The following is a 26,390-nucleotide window of genomic DNA, read 5'->3' as shown; positions in this document are numbered from 1 at the left end:
TATTTTAGCTATCCTGTAATGAGTGTAGTTCTGCTGGGACAGCAGGATGAGAAACTTTATCAGTAAGAGATCTCATTTTGAAGACCGGGCTGAGCTTTGTTACTTAAGGGGGTTATTATAATCTTCCCCTCCTTATTGTGCATGCTTTCGGTTGGGCTTTTGCCCCTGAACAATTCCTAGACGCAAGTTTACTCTTAACTAGCTTTAGTTTACAATTGGTCTTTAATCTGCATTTTATTGCCATTTTTACAGAACGGTGATCTTAAGAAACAAATCCATGAGAGGCAATCGAGAATAGCAGCTCTTAATGAAAAACAAGTAAGAATGAATCGATTCAGTTTATGTGTCTGGGGACTGGGTTTCGTCGTTTCTAGTCTTTCTTTTCTTTTACAATGCACTTCCTAAACATTCTAAAAGAATCGGCGTTAGCTGGAAAAATACCACACCAGTGAATAAAAAACTCACATTTATTAAAGATAGCCTAAAGTGTGAAAAGGTTTTAAAGATGAGAGATCCAGTTTTCTTTTGCCTTGCGTGGAACTGTGTTTATATTAATAACCATAATACACAAAAGGAGATAAGCAGTAGTTACACGTTCACACACACACACACACACACACACACACACACACACACACACACACACACACACACACTATCCGAGGCGTCCATTTTGAGTTGGTCGACATGTTTTAGGAATAGGGGAGATTATTTGGTCTTCTCCTTAGTTGGTTTTCACTTCCTTGCAATGTGAACAAGCAGAGTTGGGAATAAGGGAACCGAGCCCACTTTTGAAGCCTTAATAGGAGGTTTCGATTGGAAAGCTGATGTTGTTTTCATATAGATATCTGTATCTCCCCCCTCCCACCCTCCACACACTTGGCGTGTTCCCTTTCTTCGTGCTAGCTTTGGAATCGAGTTCATGTAGATACTTTTGGCGCACATATACACACATATATCCCCATACCCCCTCATTGCTTCGTCTACTTAGGCAAATCTGAGGAGAAAAAAGAAAGACAATATAGAAACAGATGTTTTCTCTTCAAACAAACTTTTTTTGTGTGTGTTATTTCTGTAAGGATGTCTTTTATTTTGCAGCGAGTGACCCTGGTGTGCACGGGGTGCAATTACTGATTCCACTTCCACCCCCTTCAGCTACCCTCATTCCCTTTCCAAGCTGAAAGAAAGTTGTCTTGCATTGTGAGTTTGTTTTGTGAAGATCAGCTGATGGCGAGGGGCTGAATTTGTTCGGTTTCAGCACCACGAACAGATGCCATGGAACGCTCAGCAGCTCCGCTTGCATCTCTCGAGCTTTAAAACGACACACACACATACATACGCTCGCACGCACGCACATGCACACGCTCATACATGCACAATGACCCCCTTTTCTTCTCTTCTCTTCCCACCCCCTTCCACTTCCACTACTTCTAATGCATAAATCGCGCGTCAGCAGCTTAGAAAGCAAGTCTGTGATCTTCCGAATTGTTCCTTTTCCTTCCACCCCCCCAAATAAAAGCGAACTTTCACCACACTTCCCCTCCTCCCACCCCTCTGCACTCCTCCTCCCTTGCTCATGCAGCTTTCCAAAAGCTCCTTTGGCGAAGAGATTGAGCCTCCCTCCTTTCCCTTTCCTCCGGCTGAATCGATCGCGATTTCCTTCGGAATGCAGTAGCCCTTTCAGCACCAAAACTTGGAACAGCGCCCTTAATCATATTCCTCCCCCCCTAAAAACAACTATCTTTTCAGCCTATCAAAGAGTCTTCACCATACGTACCAGGGAAAGGGAGGGAGAAAGGGGGGGGGGACGGAAAGAGAAAAGGACTGTTTTCTCCCGATATAGTTGTGGTTGAAGTTGAAAACGAAGCCGTGCACATATTTCATCCTTCCCCGTTGAATATATGGCACAAGACGACGGTGATTATATATGTGTGTGTATGTGCGCGCGCACATTTCCATTGCCACCACTCCTTCCCCATCCCGATTGATCGCAGCCCAGAATTTGTCAGCTCTCTCGGTTTGGTAGTGGAAGCTTCCATTTTGTGAGGAAGGGGTGATGGTTTCTTCCTAACATGGAGAAAAGTCTGCAGAGTTTGAAGGTGGGGGATGGGCCCCCATTCATGCTTAACATTACCATTTTGATTGCTTTGATGCCATTTTTGAGAGGGGGGAGGGGACAGAATACCATACTCAGCAGAGCACAAAGATGTTTAATCACTGTGTAGAATCAAATCAGTTCTTTCCTTTTTTTCCTCAAAGAAAAGAAACTACAGCGGTACGTGTAGTTTAGAGGGGTTAGTCCTTTTTTTCTTGCTGGGTAAAACAGCCTGTTATATTGATTCTGGGGCTACACTGAGTACAGAATTTATTTGAAACAAGGTAACAGCCTCACACTGCCAGCAAAGCATTTTTATGTTTTCCTTTCTTTGAGACAGAGATAGTTTTTTTACGGCATTAAAGTGGACATTCCAATGGTATATTTGATAAACCCTTTCTATTATAGTAACTATTTCAAGGCTATTTAAATTTTTATGATGAGAGTAAATGCGGAGCTATTTATGTGTCACGCTGGAATTTAGATAAGGCAAAGAAACACTTTAAAAATAAGAATTTGATGCAGCTGTTGGGTGCAGGATGACATTTCTAATCTCATGCAACACTTTGTAAACTAAACAGTCAGCAGTGGCTGTGTGTTACTCACATTAAAAGAAAATCCTCAGTTACTAATTATGCAATGAACAAACTGGTCCTTGGATCTATCTGCTATTTATATGCCACTGTCCTGCTTCCTCTGCCTGTTTTATGCAACAAGAGCTTATACAATGGTATACGGCTACATACTGATGCAGTGTTTTCATATATTGCACACTGTTACCTCTGGAGGCCAGATAGGAAATCTCCCTTTGCACAGAGGAAATAATGATATGAGTTTTAAAGCCTCAGCTTAAATACAGATCACAAAGTTACTAAAGTCAGATTGTGGTACAATTAATATTATTTCTTCAAGGAAAAGGTCCAAAGTGATTTTTTTCATGCCCTGTGTGGAAGAAGACTGCTGTATATGAGCTTGGATTTGAAGTTTTTAGTCAAACTCCATTCCCAAAAACGTGGAGTTCATTGTGGAACATTTCAATAGACGCCTAGGAAGTAGAATTAGGAATAATGGTTTCAACCAGGCACTTTATTGAAGTTCCTTTTTTTGTCTATCAGATGACATTTTTTTGTTTTTACATTCTACTGATATGGAACTCATTAATGTATACATGTGACTGGATGAAAATTATATAGAACTTCTGGATGCAGTCCACAACCCAGTGAGCTTAACAGGGCTGATTTGGAATAAATGAGAAGGTAGACTGTCCATCCTAGACACCCACTGTTTATAGATGTTTTGTATATATTTTTAATTGAAAGAGAAAATAAATATATGTGTAACTATACTAGCCACATATATTGGCCATAATCCAGCAGAGATTTAGCAGACACTTATGCCTATTGAGTTGGATTCAAACTTGGATTCAGACTAACTTAGTTGCATAAGAAGAGCCCTGTTGTATCAGACCAAAGGTCCATCTTGTTCTCACAGTGGCCAACCAGATCCCTTTGGGACACAGGACATGAGCGCAACAGCATTCTAAACTTCCCTTGTATGAGGAACATGCACTACTGCAATTCTTTCAAAGAAGTGCGCAACTACATTTCCTCATATCATTGGTGCCAAAATGCACCAGCACTGCTGACATATCCCCATCTCTGCTGGACACAGTGTTTTGTTAACTTAATTGGACGTACCTGTGAACAAATGTGTGTGGCATTCCAATGTCAGAGAGCAACCCAAACTCCTGATGGGCAGCAATGGAGCTTCATAGAGTGCTGGCCTCCACATTCCGAGGTCCACCACTTGCACCAGCCAGGCTGGAAAGTGAGCCGGAGGAGAAATCCTGTTTCTTTGCTGTGCCAACTCTAGGCTGGTGCAGGAGAAATGCCTGAAGTGGGCCTACTGCAGGTAGCTGGAATAGTTTAGGGTCACATGGATCCACGGCTTACCCAGCTGCACTCCTCCCCATCCTCAAAATGCCCTGCTCTGGGGACATACACTGGCCATTGCCAGTGGGAATACCACCAGTATTAGCTTCTGCCCACTTGCAGTTTAGATGGGTACAGTCTGAAGCTCCATTTTAGCAGATCCCTCCCACAGCAGAGCCTCCCCCCCCCCAGCAGAGCCTGGCACAGTCAGACAGAGCTGAACTGAGGGCCGTCTCCTCCACTTCCAAATCCCTTCCAGTGTAGTGGATTGGGGGTTTCGATTGCTCTGCCTATTAGTTGCACGTAATTCCCAAGTATTTCAGCGGAAGTTAAGTACAGGATAAACAACACAAGTGCATCTAACTTTAAAAGAGCATTTAAAATAATCTAACTCAATTATGGATTGTTGCCACTAGATGTTTAGCAAAGCTTGGTGAAATCCTTCTCTGCTCCATTCACCAGCTTCCTATATTGACCACAGGACTGTAGCCTGACTTAATAGGCTTTACTCCAAATGAGAATAAATTCAAGATTTCCAAGAACAAAAGTGTTTTGAGGGTGGTATCAATTTAAAAATTAGATTTATATAGAGAAATCAGACTGTCATTTGCAACTGAACTGGAGTAATTTAATTTAATTTAATTTCTCCTGTGAACTTAAATACTTTCTGCAATATTTTCAAGGATGGATTGCAAAGATTCAAATGCATCTTGAATCAATACTTCATTTTGTGTTTTGTCTCAAAAGTCAAAGCCAGAGGCTTTTTGTGAATGTTAGTATACCTGCATATTTTACCCTTCTTGCTAGAGCTTTGATGAATTGTAATACCATTTGAGAATGGGTTTACCTCTTCTTTAACAAGATATGATGTGTGAAAACTCCATTAGTTGGTCCAGTGGTTTTACACCTTGAATCCACATTACCTACAGAGCAGCTGTAACATTTTTATCTATATTGTCAAGAAACAAGTGTGTATATGTAAATAAAAGGGCTTCCCTGAAAAACAGAGTTGTCCTTTTAACAGCATATCTGAAGCTCTCTGCTGCATTTTTGCCTGTGCTTACTAGGCGTCCTTAACTCCTTTTACTGCTTTCTCAAACTTTCTACTTAATAATTGCACAGTTAAACTCTAACCTGACATATTGGCTGATAAAACAGATCTTAAAAATCAACAGCAAGCATGTGGAAGACTTGCTGTGTTTTCATTGCTGATGAACCCTGGACTTAGACAAGCCTATCCTGGAGCACAGCAATAAAAATATGTCTTCCTGAAAGGCATTATGTATATGCCATTCACTTGGGCACTGCTTCATTTCTTTGCTATAATTTACTATACATGGAAATCAACATTAGTCTCTGACAGACTCTTTCAACGTAGTGTTATTGCTGGTTTTGCCTTTTGAGGGTAGCAAATCTGGAATTAAATTGTTGGCTGTCATTTGGTGTTTATGATCTGACTGGAAGTAGGTTCTTGGGATGCATTAGACTTCTTGGAATTAAGGTGCTGTTCTTAAGCACTGGGAACATGTAGGCCAATTATATTTTTGATGTAGCATATTATCTGTTCCAAGGGGTTACTTTGTTGGGCTTCTCAAATCAAAGCTGGCTAGGCGATGCCTTGAAATGGCAACAGTGTCTGCACACGGTTCAGGAGAAATTAATGACTTTTGCTGGAGCTCAGTGCTTCATATGGTTAGGCTTGATTTAAAGTAGGGAATATCAATAAAAATAGAAAATGATAGAAAAAAATAGAAAATAGAAAATGATCCAGGATCCTGTGTGTGATTAGGAACTCTCAGGATCATGGCCACAACTTCACTTGCAAATGGAGTATCATCAAGAGATTTGTCCATTACATTTGCTTCAAAAAGATTCACTTAATTTAGAGAGGATTTGGATGCTTGTATTTCAGGACAATATTAGAGCATACAGGCTATATTTAATGCCTAAATGACAGAAATCGATAGAGACACTTCAGCTTCCTTTGACAAGCCTTGGGACTGGTACTATGTCAGCAATCTGTGAAGCAGAAAGTCCTTAGTCCAAATATTGCCTCTGTCGTGGGTGTATTCGTTTTTTTAAAAACATTCTAATGTTTCAGAGTCTCCATCTTCTGCAATATGTAGATAATAATACTGACATATCTTTTGGGTTGTTGTATGGATTACTCAGATAATGTATTTGGCCCAGTTTGAACACAGTAGAAGAATAAGTATGATTAAATAGTTTTACATATTCATGCTCTTGGAGTTTTTAAATATATACTTGACAAGCATGTAAACAATGGAGATGCTAGTTCTGTATATATGATTACACTAGTAAATGTATTTATGTTTGGAGTCTTAATGTAGGCCTGCTTTTTTGTAGTCTTCTTGAAGATCTTGGGTAGATACCCCATTGACATTCTTGAAATTATGTGCAGTAACCAACTCCAAGGATCAAGAGTCTTTTAAAGGTCTAAAAAAAAAAGATCAATGATTTAGTGGAATGCAGTCTTTCTATCATCTTCCTTATATTTGATTGGTTGCATTGTTCTTTTGATTTTCCCCGTTAGCTCCTGGAAGAACTCATGAATGCATTTTTTACATTTGCACCTAAGCACTTTCTTTATTTTTTATAGTTGTGGCAAGGTTTTGCATCTCATTGGGAGAAATAAAGTTTTGTACACTCTTTCTGCCAAAACTGAAATCAGATCATTAAACTTTTGGAATTCAACTAATGATAAAAATTTGTTCTTCTATAAACTCCTGAAGCAATTGAACCTCAGGCCATCCATTGCAGTGATATATATTTTGACCAGTTTTTGTTCTATAGAATCCTAAATGGCAGAAGAAAGATTGCTTAGAAAAAAAAGCAAACAACCTACAATTGTAGTGCTTCAGCTGGAAGAGCCAGAGGTTGAAAAGTGAATGTAATGTTTGTTGTCACTGCTTTAAAGAGTCCACTTTGATATTTTAGCCACTTAAAACACCTGCTGTCAGAACAGTACAATTGATTTCAATTAACTTTGAATTTCTTCAATAAGACGACTCTTATAATAACTCCAGTAATCCCATGATGCCTCATTAGAAGAACTGACTATGATGATTATCTCTGTGATTTAGTAATGTTTTCCTTGCAATGCCTTTGTCTATTCAGAAAAAGGAATTCTAGCAACATTGCCATTTAGCATTTACTCTTGTTTAATGCTTAAAGATATTTGTTACCTGTTATATGTTGAGGACACCAAATCTGCAGTGAGTTGATACTTAATAGCTGATGCTTTGATAGCATGTGCACCAGTGAAACTTTTGTTGTGTGCACTGGATTTTGTAGGTACCTAGTCTTAGATCATGTGCCATTTAATAATTACTGTTTTTCTACATTTTCAGGCTTACACAGAGCAAGGCTTAATTTCTAGCTTAATTCTCTGCACAGAACTCTTGATAAATCCATCATTAATGTGGCATTCATGACCAGATTTTAGGGTTGCTGCATGTTCCATTATTTTGAAGGATTGTCACTTGAACAAAGACAGCTTCACAGAACATCAGGTCCAGTGTTAAAGGGACAATCCTTTTTTTCAGGATGCTAAAATAACCCAAGAAGAAGGATGTCACTGAATTCTACATTTCCTGATCTTGGAACTCTAGCTGAAGAGTAGTAACACAGGGTGACAGTGGGATGCTCCCAGTTTGAAGGATCTTTCATTGGTTTTAAGAATTTGATTCATACAGGGCATCATCCAGTTGAAGACTGTCAAAGATATGCTCTAGTAGGTACACTTCTTGCTTTAAGAAATGGAAGCACATTGGTAGTTTGGGCAAAAAGAGAAGAAATAAGAAGTTACATGTTGCTGTATATGATAGTGTAGATTTGTAAAATGAGATTATATTCATGTATGAAGTAGCAAAAGGTGCCTGGGAATTTATTTATTTATTTATTTGCAACAGTATAACTGGAATTGAAAGAACTCATGGACCCAAGAGTTTTGGTTTGAATAAAAGTATGTGCTAAAATGTCTCCCACTAAAGTCATGGGGCTGCTTGTGTCCAGCTTTGTTTAGATAAGGTTTGGAGCAGACAAGAACATTTCATTGCCTCATTTATCACTGTATCAATCTTATGAGATAAGTCACTCTTGCTTCCATTAAGCTGAGAAATAGTGAGGTACCCAAAGCCTCAGCATTGCTAACAAATACAGCATTTTCTTTATTAGACCAAGTCCAGTACAACTGCTACTGCATTGAATGGATGTCCCCTATCCCTCTCTTCTATGATACCAAACTCTAGAGTTTGTAAAATGTTAATATATCAATATGATTGCAGTAGGGGGGAGAGCATTGACTGGTTTTCTTAGGTCAGGTAATTGACGTGGCACCATCTCACTGTAAATACCTTTTGATTAGGGCTGTCCCTCAGTTAAGAAATCTTAGACCCACTGATTTCAGTGAGAGACTTAAGCACTTGCTTAAACAATTTCCCAGTGAGAATTATAAGTCCTTAGCCTTGGCTGAACTATGTACACGATTGTAACTGAGATAAAGAGTGGCAAGTTGTATGGCTCCATCATGTTAAATAAGGACATTTTGTATATGTGCATGATAAACTGATGCTGTAATCTTATGCACATACATTTGGGAGGTAGTCCCATAAACTTGGTTAGACTAACTTTCAAGTAACTGTACAGTCCACACTGGAAGTTTAAGATGTGAAAAGGAAAAGAACAGCAAAAGAACTGAACAGCAAATTGGAGTGTGTGTTGTCAAATTATACCAAGTAGCTATTTAACTTTAGTGTACATAGCTTGCACCTTCCTGGTTAAATCACTATGTACATATTTTCCTTACACATTTAATATTTAAAGATATCTCTCTTGCTTAAGGTATACCAAGATATGATTAGAAATGGCTTCAGTAAATATATTCTTCCTGATGCTTCCTTTCTCCCCCTTTGTTTCTTTTTGAATCAGCTACTTATTGTTATATAGTAGCAATTTCCAAAGTGTCCTGTGTGAAATTGCTGATGTGGCTTAGTTCTAGCTACAACCTCTGCCTGTCCATAGTAAGCATCTATTGAAATCTAATATACATCATGCTTTTGCACAGCACATGCAGCCCCTTATGGTTAATATAACAAAGGAAACCCTGTGCAAAATAATACCCTTTAACCCCTAGAAGAATTAAACCTGAAACTCAAGGTTAGGATGGAAAAGAAAATGGGTTTTCACTGGCAGAAAGTAAAACAGAAAAGCTCTGAGTAAGATCGCTCTAAGAATATGAAACTCTCTAGTGGAAGCTTAGTGCCTGTGCAGGAATCATCTGCTGTGTTGATTTGAGTATTACAGAAATTGCATTACTTTTTTCTGGAGCTGAGATTTGCTCCAGGGATTTTAAACATAGCAGTTGTGGCTAGAGAACGTTTGATGTAAAATTTGGCTGATTGCTTCCATCTAATCAACAGCAGTATGTCATTGGGCTTGTAAGAGAAACTTTGAATCATTACTTTAGGATTTTCTTTCCAGAGTTACCTATGTTAACAGTGGCTTATGTCCTCTGTGAGAGATGCAATACTTTTATTTGTGATGTGGTTTATTTTTCAAATGAGTGTGGAGAGGATTTGCTTTTCAAGGCAATAGAACTATTGATAATGGACCCTAAAAAGGGGTTGCCAATAGTTTTTCTTTTAAAGAAGAAGTGCATTACAGTTTGAGTCACAGAAGTGAAATAACATTGATAAATTTGACAGCTGTGCAGCTTAAGCTGCATTTTCTGTAATTTCCACTTCCTGGGGCTCCTTGAATGAACAGAGGTTGCTTAAAGATTCATTGGTGAATTGAAACTTTTCTTCATAAAAAAAGATGAGAAGGGATGACTGATTTAGAAATGAAAAGAATCAGGACTCCCTCCTCGTGTATAATTCTCCTGATCTCACATAAGTTAGTCTGAAAGGTTTAATTAAAATATGCATAATATTTACTGGTGACCACAGTATAGGACAAGCTGCTTTTAACTTGGCAGGTAATGTTTCCCACTGTGAGATAGGTATCCCTTCAGGGCAATACGCAAAGCTATGTGTAAAATGACAGTTCTGCACCCAGGCAATCCAAATTCCTCTTGAAGGAAAGTTTCATTCAGTGACATGTATACATTATGCAAAACAGCCAATTTGTATGATTTCTCTTACTTTGCACAACATGCACTTTCAGCCATATCTTCATAGACATAAGGACTAGAATCCTTATTTTTAAAAGAAAATAGAAAATGAAGCTCTCAGGAAGCTGAATCTTGTGCCTAACCCCACACTCTGTGCTTTTTCTGTATTCTGGCAGAATCGCATCATGCATACAACTTTGCTTATAATTTTATCTAAACTGAAGACCCCTAAAAGAAAACATAAGAATTAAGAGGAAAAAAACATTTTTTAAAAAAAGTAAATGCTGCTGAGACTGCTGTTTCATTCTTTTCCCCTTCCACCCCCCTCCAAATCACAGTTTCTAAAGATCTTGGTTGATATCCAATGATAGTCATATGCAGAGTAGACCCATTGAAATAAATGGACCTAAGTTACTCTGAGCGAGAGCCAGTGTGCTGTAATGGTTAGAATGTTGGACTATGACCTGGGAGACCAGGGTTTGAAACCCCACACAGCCATGAAGCTCACTGGATGACCTTGGACCAGTCACTGCTTCTCAGCCTCAGAGGAAGACAATGATAAACCCCCTCTGAATACCGCTTACCATGAAAACCCTGTTCATAGGGTTGCCCCAAGTCAGAATCAACTTGAAGGCAGTCCATTCTCAAGTTACTCTATGAATAACTGGATATCACCCCCCTAAGTATTGTGTTGATCAGCTAAAAGCATCCCTGACAATATACTTTTGCTTTAAAAAATGGTTCAAATGGCCCATGGCATTAATGCATTAAGATTGAGAAGCATTTCAGAATTGGTGATAAATGTGCAGGACTCAGTCAAAGGGTGGGTGGAGGAGAGGAGAACTAGTAAGAAAAAGTACAAATAATATTGACACTGATTTCAGCATCTACGCGATGTAATATGGTTTTAGGCATGAACTCTATCTAGCACAGAACATTGATGGTGTTGCCAGACACAAACCTTATTACATGAAAGTCCAGTTAACTGTATCCAAGTTTTGTTTTTTTAAAAGGTTAGGGCACAATATATGATAGTAAGATACTATTGGTAAAAACCTAACATAGGAGAACTATGAAGTTCTATGCACCTTTGCAGAAATATATTTCTGTTGTATTTTATATTTTTCTCAAAAGTGGAACCCTAAATGTTACTCTTACTCTGCCACCTGCTAAACATCCACATCCTGCCCCATAATTCACATTCATACTTATACACGCACACACACAATAATATATGTGCCTTATTTACATGGGTTTATTAACATTCTTTGCTGAGTAGGCTTGAATGAAGTGCAATCCTCATATAGATGATCTAATTATAATCATAAGGGACAGAACAAAATAAGCAGTCTTTAAAGGGAAAAGAGTCTGGCGGCTTTGTTTAAAGTGTCCTTTAATGAACTTCTTTAGTAGCTTGTATCTTAGCAACACATTTTATTACATACCAGTGCGGGAGAAGCAGTTTGCAGATGGAGTTGCACACAGTAATTTATTTTCACCCTTTTCCCCGCCCCCCCCACTTTCTTCTCTGTGGTGACTCAACTGGAATATGCAGACTAGCTTCCTAACACTGATAGCTCACTCAAAACCCCTGATTGGTTCATTTGTATGTGCTCTGCCTTGTTAGCTGATGAAAACAGCATTTACTATTTTAAAGACTCGATGCTTTGCTTGTGTTAGGAGGAGCAGAGGCAGGACTGAGTATTCTGAATGAGAACTGGGTTTAAAATGAAAAGGATTGCTTGTGTTCATTCTTCGTTTGAACATCCTCCTCCCTTCCTCCTTCCCAGCATTGGCTTATATTCATGGGGCACATCACTTTCTGGGTTCTTTGATTATTTATTATCAACTCCTAGTGGGTTTATTTTAATCCCTTTCTTCTGTGCTAAAACTGATTTGAATACAACATCTGGGATGTTTTATAATCTTTCTCCTTTCACTGCAAGTACCCTATGATTTAAAATGTAAGTGTATTTTCCAGTTGTAGATTCTGCATGTGGGTGCACACATTTGTAAAACTGACAGTCTTCAGCTCTTTTGAAACACAGTTGATTTGGATCTATTTATGGTTCAGGAGCCCAGCTTCAGAGCCTCAAATCTAGCAGCCAACTCCATGATTTCAGTGGGACTAATCAAGTAGCAAAGCGTTACTCAGCATGACTAAGGTTGTCCAAATCTCGCCTTCTGAGAGCTTTTGTTCAAAAATGGAAAGAGGAGAAATTCGTTTGATTGAATCAGACTAATGTGGAACATGGACACTAGGTCATATTTCCCCCCAAACTTAGTAATATTTGGAACTGACACAGGCATTACAATGATAAGACTGTCACCCTAATGGAAGAGACTGGGGAAAAATTATATCTAATTAAAATTATACCTCCCCTTTTGAAGGGCATATAGGCTAGTAAACAAAACATATGGAAAAACTTTATGGATATGTACATCAGACCCAACATATATAATGAGAGGTGTAAAAATTATCAAGTGCATCCCAGGTCACTTTCAGATATGACAGATTGTTTAGTGTTTCCCTTAGTATTTGCTTATGTGCAAATAACTTTCAAATTCCAAGAATGCTTGTGTGAGCTGAGACCCTTGATGTAAATATATAACTGTATGTTAAAATAAACTTCTGCATATACATTTTGATTCCATTTGTCTCTGCCTGATGGTTTACTGATAATTCTTTCTCTCTCAAAGCCTCTGTGCATGTGAGAAAACCTAGTTGGTTGATTTGGTTGCTTGTATTCAGGGAGGGGGGTAGAGGTGGGAGGGCAACCACACATTTTAGCTGCCAAATACAAGAATTTCACTAAACACAGACCCCTTTCTTTCTTAACCCCCAGGATGCTGCTTCAATATTTGAACCTCAATAGTGGGGTGTCCTTTGAAACTCGAAGAGATTAAGTTGCCATGTGATTCACTTATTCTTCTCTTTTACAATTCATCCCACCATTTTATTAACTTACAATTGATTGCCAACATAATTTAAGGTGTGGAATGTATCAAGATCAAGTACCACTATATGTGAACTGTTCAAATGCAATACCATCATGAAGTTCACAGTCTGGCTAGCTAAAAAGCAGTTACCTTCCATCACAGATTGGTACCATATTAACCATTTAAAAATATACCACAGAGGCCTCATCGGCACAATGGGTGATATTTATTGCTAGTCCTACTCAGAGTAGACTCATTAAAGTTAATGAATATGATGTAGGCTCATTAATTTCAGTTGGTCTCCTCTAAGTAGGACTAGCGTGGAATACAACCCTGTACATTTAAAGCAGTATTATACCACTTTAAACACTCATGACTGTCCCCAAGCAATCCTGTGAACTGCCATTTGTTAAGGGTGCTAAGAGTAGTTAGGAGTCCCTTATCCCTCTCACAGAGCTACAGTTCTCAGAGTGGTTTAGCAATCAATCCCTCTTCCTAGGGAGCTTTGCAGTTCAAGCGTCACTATGGCCAACAAGGCTAACCTTGCTGTGATTTTACTCCTCCAATGAAATCTATTTGTCCCAACCCCCACCCGCTCATCAGAACCTTGCTGCAACTTTGAAAGAAACAATTAGAAACTTGGGTGGCCCATCTCTGCAAAGTTCAAATGTATATTGTGTTTCTGATCCAAAAAAGACATGGAAGGAACATTCTCCCAGAAGCACAAATGCTTCCAGATATGTATGTTACTCTCTGTACATTAAATCAAGTTGTTGCTAATAAGAATCTCTTTTGTTGGGATGGAGGAAGGTTCCAGTCCTGGGCAAAGCAAAGACTCATTTATAAACAATGAGAGAGAGAGCAGGAACAATGGGAAACTAAGTACAGCCTGCATGAATAATATAACCAAGGCGGGTGAAAAGACGATGATTTTAGTATGCCAAACTGAGTGTAGGAGGTGCAGCATTTCACTTTTTAAAAGTCACTCAGTATTCGTCTCTCCACCTTGCTCTCCCACATGTACGCACAGACATATGCATGCAGAGGGTTAAGTACATGAATTACCAACTGAAGTTATGAGCAACAACAGTGTAATGTTGTAAAGGAGCACATTTGAAACAAAACGTTTTGAGATGAATATGAAAGGATGATTGTTACTCATACATTAGCTATCCTGTGCTTTTTTTTAAAAAAAAATATAGAATGTGAAATCTGAATAGAGGGCATGTATACAAGTTCTCACTGAATCTAAATATATGGATATAAAGCGATGCATGTGTGATATTAAGGTCTGTGCTCCTATGCATCTCTATACTACTCAGAAGATAAAGGGAGAAAGATTGTGGTGGGTGAAGCAGAGGCAGTGATGAGGGAAAGTACAAGGGAAGGATAACTATTCTTAACTAGGGTTGCCATATTGCCTAGTTAGCTGGGTTTTACCCAGATTCTAGCCATGCTACACAGTGCCTACTTAGCCCAGGTGGCCGGATTCCCATTTAAAAAAAAGAAAGCAAGTCTCTAGCCCTTGTGGATCCAGAGATACAAGGCAAAATGTGGAGGCAGTATTCTGCCCATTTTGTGAGAAATCAGTCTATTCCTGACTTCCATTGTTGTTAGCCAATGAGAGATACCATAGCTACCCTGGAAAAATCAAGAATTTTAGCCTGTCTGCCTGCTGCATATGCAGAATCTAGCAGTTGAGATTCTGCATATGCAGCAGGCAGACAGGCTAAAATTCTTGATATTTCCAGGGTAGCTATGGTATCTCCCATTGGCTAACAACAATGGAAGGTGGGAATGAGACCCCCTCTAGGATGCACACCTTAACGTGGTGAGGGGGTTTGAGAGTGTTGAAGAAGCTGAGAGCAAAGCCGTCAGGAGTCTAGACCAAGAGGCTAGACTCCTAGCAGGGGCACCCATGGCAGAATGGTCAAAGCTGAGACACCAGACTAAGATGCATCCAAATTCAGAGGAAGGCAATGGTAAACCACCTCTGAATACCTCTTACCATGAAAACCCTATGAACAGAGTATCCAAAGTGCAACACGAGATAGTGCTGGAAGATGAGACCCCCAGGTCAGAAGGCACTCAACGAGCTACTGGGGAAGAACAAAGGACAAATACGAGTAGCGCTGTGACTAATGACGCAGCTGGATCAAAGCCGAAAGGAAGCCCAGAGGCTGATGCGAACAGATGCGAAAGGAGAGTCCGGAGTTGTACAACACACACAATAGGAACATGGAATGTGAGAAGCATGAACCAGGGAAAGTTAGAAATTATCAAGCAAGAAATGGAACGTATCAACATTGCAATACTTGGTGTGAGTGAATTAAAATGGACTGGAATGGGACATTTTCAATCGGGCAACTACAAAATATTTTGTGCAGGAAATGAGAAATCAAGAAGAAACGGGGTTGCTTTAATAGTGAGAAGTGATGTAGCTAAAGCAATTAGGAGCTACAACGCAAGGTCTGAGCGAGTGATATCAATGAGATTAAATGGGAAACCTATTAACATGACCATCATCCAAGTCTACTGTCCAATGTCAAATGCAGAAGAAGAATTGGAGAGATTTTACACAGAAGTGCAGGAGGATATTGATCACACACCAAAACAAGATATGATGATAATCAGGGGGGATTGGAACGCAAAGGTAGGGAACAGAGAAGAACTAGGAATTGTGGGAAAATGGAACTTAGGAGACAGAAATGAAGCAGGAGAAAGACTTATTGAATTCTGTGAAGCCAATAATTTGTTTCTTGCAAACACATTTTTTGAGCAACTGAAAAGACGACTGTACACGTGGACATCACCAAATGGTCAGTATAGGAATCAAATTGATTATATAATTGGCAACAGAAGATGGAGAAGTTCCATACTTTGTACTAAAACAAGACCAGGAGCAGACTGCGGTACAGATCATGAACTGGTCGTATCGAAAATCAGAGTAAAGCTAAAGAAGAACAGCAAAGCAATCATAATGCCAAAATACAATTTAAATAACATCCCAGAAGAATATAAAGATCAAATAAGGAACAGATTTGAGGCTTTAAACTTAGTTAACAGAGAACCAGAAGAACTGTGGACTGAAGTCAGGGACGTGATCAGGGAAGAATGCAGATACCTCTAGTTAAAAGGAGCGAAAGACCTCAATGGATGACTGAAGAAACTCTTAAAATGGTTAAAGAGGGAAGGAAAACAAAAGCAAAAGGAGATAGAAACACAGTCAGAACCCTAAATGCAACATTGCAGCGACTAGTATGTAGAGACAAAGAAAACTATTACAATAGTTATTGCATAGAAATAGAAGAGGACAACAAAAAGGGAAGAACAAGAGCTCTATTCCAAAAGATTACAAAAATGAAAGGGGAATTTAAACCAAGAGTAGGGGTGTTGAATAATCAACAGGGGAACACACTGACTGACCGAGATGAAATAAAAGGAAGATGGAAGCAATACACTGAAGAACTCTATAAAAGAGATGCAGGGATGACAGATTCATTCACAGAGGAACCATATGATGAAGAACCAGACATTTTAGAATGTGAGGTAAAAGCTGCTCTTAAAATTCTTGGAAGAAACAAATCACCAGGAACAGATGGCATACCAATAGAATTGCTACAAGCTACTGAGACTGAATCTGTCCAAATTTTGACAAAAATCTGTCAACAAATATGGAAAACTAAACAATGGCCCACAGACTGGAAGCGTTCAATATATATCCCAATTCCAAAGAAAGGAGATCCCAGGGAATGCAGTAATTATCAAACTATTGCCTTAATTTCCCATGCAAGTAAAGTAATGCTCAAGATTCTACAACAAAGGCTCTTACCATATATGGAGAGACAAATGCCAGACGTCCAAGCTGGATTCAGAAAGGGAAGAGGCACCAGTGATCATATCGCAAACATACGTTGGATAATGGAACGGACCAAGGAATTTCAGAAGAAAATCACCCTGTGCTTTATAGAATACAGCAAAGCCTTTGACTGTGTAGATCAGCCTTTCCCAACCAGTGTGCTTCCAGATGTTGTTGGACCACAACTCCCATCTTTCTGACCATTGGCAATGCTGGCTGAGGCTGATGGGAGTTGTGGTCCAACAACATCTGGAGGCACACTGGTTGGGAAAGGCTGGTGTAGATCATGAAAAACCATGGAATGCTTTAAAAGAAATGGGGGTGGCACATCATCATTGTCCTGATGCGCAACCTATACTCTGGACAAGAGGCTACTGTAAGGACAGAATATGGAGAAACCGATTGGTTCCCAATCAGAAAGGGTGTATTTTATCACCCTATTTGTTTAATCTATATGCAGAATATATCATACAGAAAGCAGGATTGGACCAAGATGGTGTGAAAATTGGAGGGAGAAATATCAATAATTTAAGATATGCAGATGATACCATACTACTAGCAGAAACCAGTAGTGATTTGAAACGAATGCTAATGAAAGTTAAAGAGGAAAGCACAAAAGCAGGACTACAGCTGAACGTCAAGAAGACTAAAGTAATGACAACAGAAGATTTATATAACTTTAAAGTTGACAACAAGGACGTTGAACTTGTCAGGGATTACCAATACCTTGGCACAATCATTAACCAAAATGGAGACAATAGTCAAGAAATCAGAAGGCTAGGACTGGGGAGGGCAGCTATGAGAACTAGAAAAGGTCCTCAAATGTAAAGATGTATCACTGAACACCAACGTCAGGATCATTCAGACCATGGTATTCCTGATTTTTATATATGGATGTGAAAGTTGGACAGTGAAAAAAGCGGATAAGAGAAAAATAAACTCGTTTGAAATGTGGTGTTGGAGGAGAGCTTTGCGCCTATCATGGACTGCAAAACAGACCAATAATTGGGTGTTAGAACAAATTAAACCAGAACTGTCACTAGAAGCTAAAATGATGAAACTGAGATTATCATACTTTGGACACATAATGAGAAGACATGATTCACTAGAAAAGACAATAATGCTGAGAAAAACAGAAGGGAGTAGAAAAAGAGGAAGGCCAAAGAAGAGATGGATTGATTCCATAAAGGAAGCCACAGACCTGAACTTACAAGATCTGAACAGGGTGGTTCATGACAGATGCTCTTGGAGGTCACTGATTCATAGGGTCACCATAAGTCGTAATCAACTTGAAGGCACATAACAACAACAACAACAACAAGCAGTTGAGAAAACTGCACATGCTCACTTGATCAACACATGCAGCTCCACCCTTTACCCACAGACTTTCTGGTTGTGTCAGCAAGGAGAAGCAGCCTTCACCTCAATTGTCTCTGTGTCTCAGGGTATGTGTCTTAAGTGATGAACGAAATGGGAGGGTCTGCCTGCCATCGTGGAGGATGGGATAAATGGGTTTCAATCCACCAAATGCTCCCTCCCTGAACAAATACAAATATAAAAGCAAGCCTCGCTGTGGGAAAGGCTGAGGTATCAGCATCTGCATTTTTTGGCCCTGCCCCCAGCCTGTTTATTGGTGCTTACTCCCAAGTAATGTTGTGTTGGAACGCAGTCTCATTCACCCTGTTGCCTGGCAGAGCCTCCGTTCAGCAGTTCAGAAAAGGCTAAAAAGTATTCTTTAATACATTTCCTTCTTCATAATGACTGGCAGGCATCTCCCCACCAAAGATCACCCTACTTCATTTCTTCCCCAGGGATGGATGTGTGTGTGCATGCATCCGTGTGTGTATGTACACATACAGATTCTATATATATTCAGTGTAGTGGAGGATGCAACCTTCCCCCCCTTAACACCAATAGGAGTGGAACAATCCACCCCACACTCACCAGTTTGAGGAAAGTTATTTGCTTACTATGTGATACGTTTTGCTCTTGGTGCTACATGTCTGCCCCCTGGCAGTGGCTGAAATCCCTTATTCCTAATACCAAATTAATAGAGTCAAGCTTAAAATTTAGTGCTGTAAAATGCACTCAGCACATATTTAGAGGATCCATTTTCTTTATTGCTATTTTACATATTCAAACCCAATTCTTGTTTTTGTAAGGACTGGGGAGAATTTCCTTTATTTAAAATCTGAAATGAAAATGATTGGTTTGTAGCTATCTTCTTTTATACAGCCAAATTTCAAACATTTTTCCTATGGAACTTTTTGGGGAACTTTATGTTGAAAAGCAGTATATAAATATTTTTACTATTACTACTATTTTTGGCAGGACTCCATATACATTGGATACTCAAAGTAGTCTGAAGTTCAGGCACACCTTGCTGCATACCAAGGTCCTGTTCTTTCTAGTGGCATATTAAATTCTCTAAAGATAAGATACATCATTCCTATTTACTTGCTGATCTTCAGTTTACTGCTCAGGATAAGCATAAGCGTGGGTGTCTTCAGCTACTTCAAACTCGTGCAGGAGTATAATCTGGTGTTGGAGAGGATTATATGACAGCACTGCTTACTTTGAAGCTAATTAGATAAGATTATTGACTGAACTGATAATACTAAAATCTTGATTTCTATCTGCATTACAGGTTGTAGTGTTCATTTCACATTTCCTAATTGTTGCTAAGACAACTTCTCGGCCACAATATTGCTTTTAATTGACTGATTGTGTATTTTTATTGTTTTTGTAAGCTCCCATGAGGGCAGGATATAAATCCTTTAAGTAAATAAATATTCCGAAGTGTTGGAATGAGAGTCTAGGCATTTAAGGCTGAAAATGTAAGTTTTTAAAGAAAGATTCCTCATATCCTCCCAGTTTTTGGTGGTAATTTGACACAAAAACAAAACAACTGGAAAATGCAACCATTAATATGCTTAATTTGCATAATTAGCACATAATTGGCATAATATGCAATAAGCCTGCCCGAATTTGTGGAACTGGAACCCTACTCTTTCCCAAGCCAAGTTCACATAGCAGAGGAGCTGGGGGACCGAGGAAAGAGACACACTGTTGTGTCGGTTCCAGTGCATCTCCACCTCTGTTTTCTGAAAATGGGGGCACACAACTCTAGTCAAACTATGCCTCTTTTTACTGTAAAACCAGGTTGGTTTAGCTCCAGAGCAGTTTTTTTTAAAACTCAGCTTCAGACATATTTCACAACTGATTGGTAGATCAACCCATTGCCCCTCAATGTATCCCTAATGGAAACACTCGGTTGTAGGTTCAGGCAGAGACAGTGATTGACCCAACACTTTGCTGTGGATGGTCCTGAAGGATCTGAAGTCAGCAGTGGGAAAGGGCAGAGTTCAGTGTCCAGCTGAGGGCAGAGTTACTTCAGAACACAGCCAGAAAAACCATTCTCGCTGCTTTTGAAACGACTAGTGTGCCCACAGCTTGAGTTACAAATCAGGAGGGTCCCAGTTCTCACCTCTCTACCTCCATAAACTCAGTAAGTGACTTTAAACCAGCGATTTCCAACTTGGGCGGTAGCGCCCCCCTGGGGGGCGTTACAGCCTTTCAGGGGGGCGTTGGTGTGACTACAAACTTTAGGGGGGCGTTTGGGTTCATTAGGGGGGTGTTGACATTTGGCGGTCTGATGCGACAGTTGAAGCATTTAAGTTTAATTTTATTTAATACACAAATCATTAATTTTTAAACTGTTTTGTCCCCAGTTAGAATGTATTTAATAGTCTCAATTCATGGAAATAACACTATAAATAGTGTGTGCTCTTTAGTAAAGAAATTCTGAATAGCGGCCAGTGTCATATCAAGGAATGGGGATATTAGCCACGCCCCGGCACTAGGTAATGTTCCGATGCTGTCTTGAGGGATGTTGGAACCAATCACGAGAGAGTGTTTGATAAGCTGGGTGTATTGGTGGAGGGCGCATTCTTCCAACGGATGAGTGCCGTGTGCAAACAGGTGACGCCGACAGTCAGTTATTTGCTGGTTTTCTTCAGGAATGGGACACACTCGCTACCCGTTGTTTCTGTGATGTTTAAATGAACTTGTTTAACAAAACAATGCCAGTAAACTGAATGAGTTTGTTGTTAAGTAACACAGTGTATTCTATTGGTTCATACTGTGTGGACTTAATTAGTTAGGATTTAGTGCAGTGAATCGCATACTAGTGAAGAATCGAAACCGTTTGGATATTGTTAGTCGTGGTGACTTAAGACTATTACTATCCAAGTATACTCCAGATATTGTGAAGGTAGCCAAAATTCATCAAGCTCAAGGATCACACTAGTATTTTATAATAAATCTCATTTTATTTACTTTTCTATAACTATGTATGTATATTAATAAATCATACTAAGAATTCAATGTGTAATCTAAGTGCAATAAAAAGTCATGATAAAAACGATCAGTAATAATCATTGAAAATACCTTTTATGCATTACTCATATTTTAAGGGAAGAATAGGAAGCATTAGCATATATTTAATCTGAGGGGGGCATTGGGCACAAAAAGAGTTTGCAAAGGGGTGTTGAGTCGAAAAAGGTTGGGTAACGCTGCTTTAAACAATGTAATATCTCTCAGTGTTAGTTCTCTTTTCTCAACTTAGGTATAATAGCACTAGCCTATCTTACAGGGTTGTTGTAAGGATTACATCAAGGTAATTTATGTGAGTCATACTTGAACATTCAAGGGGAGCAGGCACCCAGGTCACAGTCTTCATCACTATGGTGAGATGTTATTATTTTTAAATTTGCATCTGCACAAAATTGTTTTGAAATTTGCATCTAGACATATTGTCCTCTTATTTTTGTGGGTTTATTTCCTCTATTTTGGTGAGCATAAGTGGCGCTTCCATACCAGTTTGTGTGCTTCCCAGAAGCATCTGGCTGCCCACTATTGGAAACAGGATAGTAAACTAGATGGGCCATTGCTCTGATTCAGCAGCAGTCTTCTTATGCTCATTTTCACACATAGCACTACAACGTGGTAGAGGGAAGCAGGGAAAGTTCATGCACAAAAATGTGTGTGTATGATCTTGTGGCCAGTGGTAGCTGATGGTTTCATGTTAGTGAGGCAGTAGAATCTGCTCTGGGTTTTAATCCAAGCTGTCATGGAGCTGCCCAAGGGCCTTCATCACTTTGAAAGTTCAGACTGAAGCCCAGAGCGGATTCCACTGCCCCACTGATGTGGAGCTACCAGCCTCCACTGCCTGTGGCCTGCTCTAAGTCTCAAAACTGGATTTCAGCATGAAGCGTAAACCAGACTTTAAGGTGTTCTGAATGTGAAGCTTTCTTGTGCAGAAATCTAGAGCCACCGTTCCTACAGTGTGAAGATATTAACAGCTTTTTCATAAGTAACACTTGTCAAATCCCACAGAAATGTACCATGGGAAAGGAAACTTTGAAACATCGTAACAATTCTTCATTATAATAAATCATTGAAGTTTAAAAATGACCTTCTAAATTTTAAGGCTTTTTTCCTCTGCTTTGATCAAGCAGCAGTTTCTAGAAGAGATTGTTTATCTCTCACCTGAAGTTATTTTGTTCTTGATCAGGTCATGACATATTGCTATATATAATTGCTTGAGATCTACCCCTCTGGTTTATCTTCAAAATATGAAGCTGAAAAGATCCTTTGACTGCATTTGCACATCACATTAAACCATAGTTTAGAATGACATGGATGAGCCTAGGTGAACCTCAGGCTCACATGTTCCTCCCCGCTCCTCATTTGTCACAGATATGAGGAGTTTAGAACATTCATTCCCATTTTTTTCTTAATTGCAGTTTGTCATGTTGTCTGAATTAGCAAACTGTAGTTAATGTTAACTGTAGTTAATGTTAAGCCAAATTTAAAACAAAACAGTTTACCTTAAATCATAGTTTTTCAGCTTAGTGTGATGTCCAGATGTGATCCGTGAAACAAAAAAGGCACTTCTGAAGTGCTTTGAGGCTGCAATTCTATGCACATTTACCTGGCAGTAAGTCGCCTTGTCCTCTTTATTTCTGAGGAGATATGTAGGGCATAAGTTACTTTGCAATCCATCCCTCTAATTATTCACAGTGGCTTTGAAAGATCTAATACAAAGAATTCATGTGGTTGTTTAGTCATCTGATTGTTGGCAATGGTTCAGGCGCTATAATATATTTTCACAGTTGTAAAATTGTGTTGTTCTTTTTAAAATAACACAACAGATTGGGTAAAAAAAAATACACAACCTGAGATTTGTTGAAATGCAGATCCTTAACAAGATAGATCACAAAGCCGTTATAATATGTAGGGCCAAGTGTATGATATTACATTCACACACTTCTTGTATCCTTAGGGAGCAATCAAAACCCAAAATCTACTGGGATGGGGGGTGGAGTAGGCAGATGTCTGCTAAGTTAGCTGAGCCTGGGCTCAGCCAGAGCTAGAGCAGCTGACATCCCCCCATCCTGACTCAGCCAGAGATACTGTGGTGTTAGTCCTCCAATCCATCTTACCCAGAGCTCAGCCAAAGCCGGCTCAGCCAAGGCTGGCATAAGTTCCAGAAAAGGGGCATTCTGGGTGTGTGGCCGGGGCATGGTGGGGCAGGGTAGGAGAGACTTACCCCTATTCCGAAATCCTTTCAGCTCAGTCACGTGACTTAGCAACCCAGTTACACTGGCACAAAGGATGATGTAAGTCAAACTCAATTTTAAAGGCTTGTTTTCCCTCTGTCAGCCGAAAGGGGCAGCTCAGCCAGCAGTAGCCCTGCTCCTGAAAGGAGTTTGGAATAGGGGGTAACTTACTCTGGCTTAATTTAGCCTGTCGTTAATCATTCTGGCTTCCTATAGTTTGCATTGCTCTGCCAGTTGGCAAGAGCTCCTTCACAGCCATTATGTTCCTATCTGTGTGGATTTAATTGGAATGAGCACTAGGTTTAAGTCTGCACTATAAATATTTGTGGGTTTTTAGTTGAGTTTTAACAGCAGGTGCAGTGACTGGCTTTTTAAAGGAATCATGTGTCTGTGTCACTTGCCCCTCATTTCTTCAAATGGAGCACACCCTCCATTTTTGCATGACTGGCATTCAAAATTCTTTATGATGCTAGCTCTCTTTTGACATAAGTCATCAAAAATAATAATTCAGCACTCAATAGGAAAAAAATATGGTATATGGATAATGATTTCTCAATGATGCAATAAATGCAAAATTATCCAATCACTTTCAGGTGACTTTTTGCACCTCTTTTCCTAGACCAATTCTACAGAATTGCTAAGTTTAGTAACGTGAAACTCTTACATTGACTCCCTGGCCCTGTGTCTTTGACTTCTCTAGTTCTATCACTCTGCTCTGAAGCTGCCCAAAGATGTTCTGCTTTTTTTAAATTACTCTGTCATTTCTCTCTTTCTCCTCCATGTAATGCTTCCCCTCTCTCTTCCCATCCCTGCTCAAACCGCACCTTTTCCATTAATTACAGTGTAGATTCTTCCTCTTATTATTCTTGCCACTCTCTTCCTCTCCTCCCACTGTGACCTTCTGAGACACGTTCTGGAGACTGTGACTTACTTGGGTAGGGACCATTTTTTGTTGTTTATCCGTACAGTACCAGGCACATTAACGGAGGTAACAACAACTATTGATTGATAAAAAAAATACTCTTATGCAATTTAAACTGCAAGAAGTCAGATATATTTCCTTATTTACTATCCTTGTATCCCACACTTCCTTTAGAAAGCTCAGAGTGACTTATATCAAGCTCCCAGTTGTCTTCTATCATTTTCTGTGACTTGATGGCTGATCTTTGTTAGCATTTTCAGACTGCTCTGCAAGTTACAGGATTTGTGGGTATACTGCATGTACCTGCGCATCCCTGTAATGCTGGATATGAACCTTTCTCCCTATTACATATGCACATTGTGCTCCATACAGTATATATGTATGTTGAAAAGGCACATATTTGCCTTATGCATTATGGTGTATCTGCAGTATCCCCACTTTGGAATTCTTTCCCATTAAATATTAGACAGGCACCATTTCTGTTGTCTTTTTCTCACCTACAGAAAAACATCCTTTTCCAATAAGAACTTGAGGAGAGAGCTTTCCCAGTCTGAATTGTTTTAAAGATCCTTTTAATGTGTTTTAATTGTCTTATTACTTGTTGTTTGCTGCCATGGCCTCCTTTGGGAGGACGGCCGGATATAAATGTAATAAATAAATAAATTGTACCATGTGAAGTCACCCTTAGGATGAGAATAGACCCTTCAGAAAGTGAGAATGCGCTGAATATTCTTGTTACTGCATGCTCATTCCCAAATTTATTCCCATGCTGTACTAGTAGCAAAATGTTCTGGGGCTGGCCCTGAATACAGATCACAGTATGACATCACATGGCTGATATAGGTCTGACCAAACCAGAGTACTGAATAGAGAAGTTAACTTGATCAAAAAGTCACAGCTTTGAGGTTTAATTTGAGCCAGAGTTCTTTTCAATATCATGGCTCAGTTATAGAAAACACAAAAAGATTGCCTTTAAGCGTGTGCAGACTACATTTCCCTCAGCATTAAATACTTGCTTCCAAGGCCAATAAGATACTTTCATGTTTCCACTGTGGCCCATAAGATACTGCACATAGGGTGCAACATTAATGCTTGATTAAATGTACTTTAGGCCTCCTCAAGGCGTTAGGCCTTGAGCAGCTTGTCAGCCAAGCAGATATCTAGGACTGGGGCAATGGCTTCCCAATCCGAGGATATATATTCCAAGAAGGCGCCTTTCTCATTTTTTAAAAAAATTAAACACTGTTACTTCATAGTGTTTTGTTGCACAGTACTAAAGCAGAGACTGATGGCCTTTGCTCTAGGATTCAGTTTTTTCCCCATTAATTTTAATGCAAAGTTACTCTAGACAACTCCAACCACATCATAAATATAAATTATCTGGAGTGGAGTTTTAAGGCAACTTAACTAGTACCTTGGCTACAGTCAAAAGATACTTCATTTTTGGTTTTTAATTATTAGCTGTGACTAGGGTTGCCAGGTCGGAACCATCCAAAAACCTGAGAAAATGGGGGCGGGCCCTAGTGATGTCGTGGGGCAGGCCCTAGTGATGTCGTGGGGCGGGCCCTAGTGACATCATTAAACGTGATACATTGTATCAACCACAGTTGCTTGGAGCATACCATTCAAAAAAAAAATTCTCTGATTGGAGATTAAAATAGAAATCTTACCTAAAATAGGGTGTTCCTAGGTCCATCTGAAGTGACAAGGTCATTTTTTCTCACAAGCTTAGGGTGATGCAAAATGGAAATGGACTGCCTTCAAGTTGATCCCAGATAGGGTCTTCATGGTAAGCAGTATTCAGACAGAGGTGGTTTACTATTGCCTTCCTCTGAGTCTGAGAGACAGTGACTGGCCCAAGGTCACCCAGTGAGCTTCATGGCTGTG

General features: G+C 39.5%; 1 protein-coding gene across 1 annotated transcript in view; it reads left to right on the top strand.

The window, feature by feature from the left end:
- PHF21B (PHD finger protein 21B) overlaps nt 1–26,390 on the top strand; it is a 338,743-nt gene that overhangs the window by 1,167 nt on the left and 311,186 nt on the right. The window contains exon 3 of the mRNA XM_061582401.1: nt 253–318. Within this exon, the coding sequence (XP_061438385.1) occupies nt 253–318 (66 nt within the window). The remainder of the gene's footprint in view (nt 1–252; nt 319–26,390) is intronic.

The sequence above is a fragment of the Rhineura floridana genome, chromosome 8 (genome assembly GCF_030035675.1).
Source record: "Rhineura floridana isolate rRhiFlo1 chromosome 8, rRhiFlo1.hap2, whole genome shotgun sequence".
Lineage (NCBI taxonomy): Eukaryota > Metazoa > Chordata > Lepidosauria > Squamata > Rhineuridae > Rhineura > Rhineura floridana.
The sequence above is the reverse complement of the archived record's forward strand: the minus strand, read 5'-3'. Positions and strand labels throughout refer to the sequence as shown.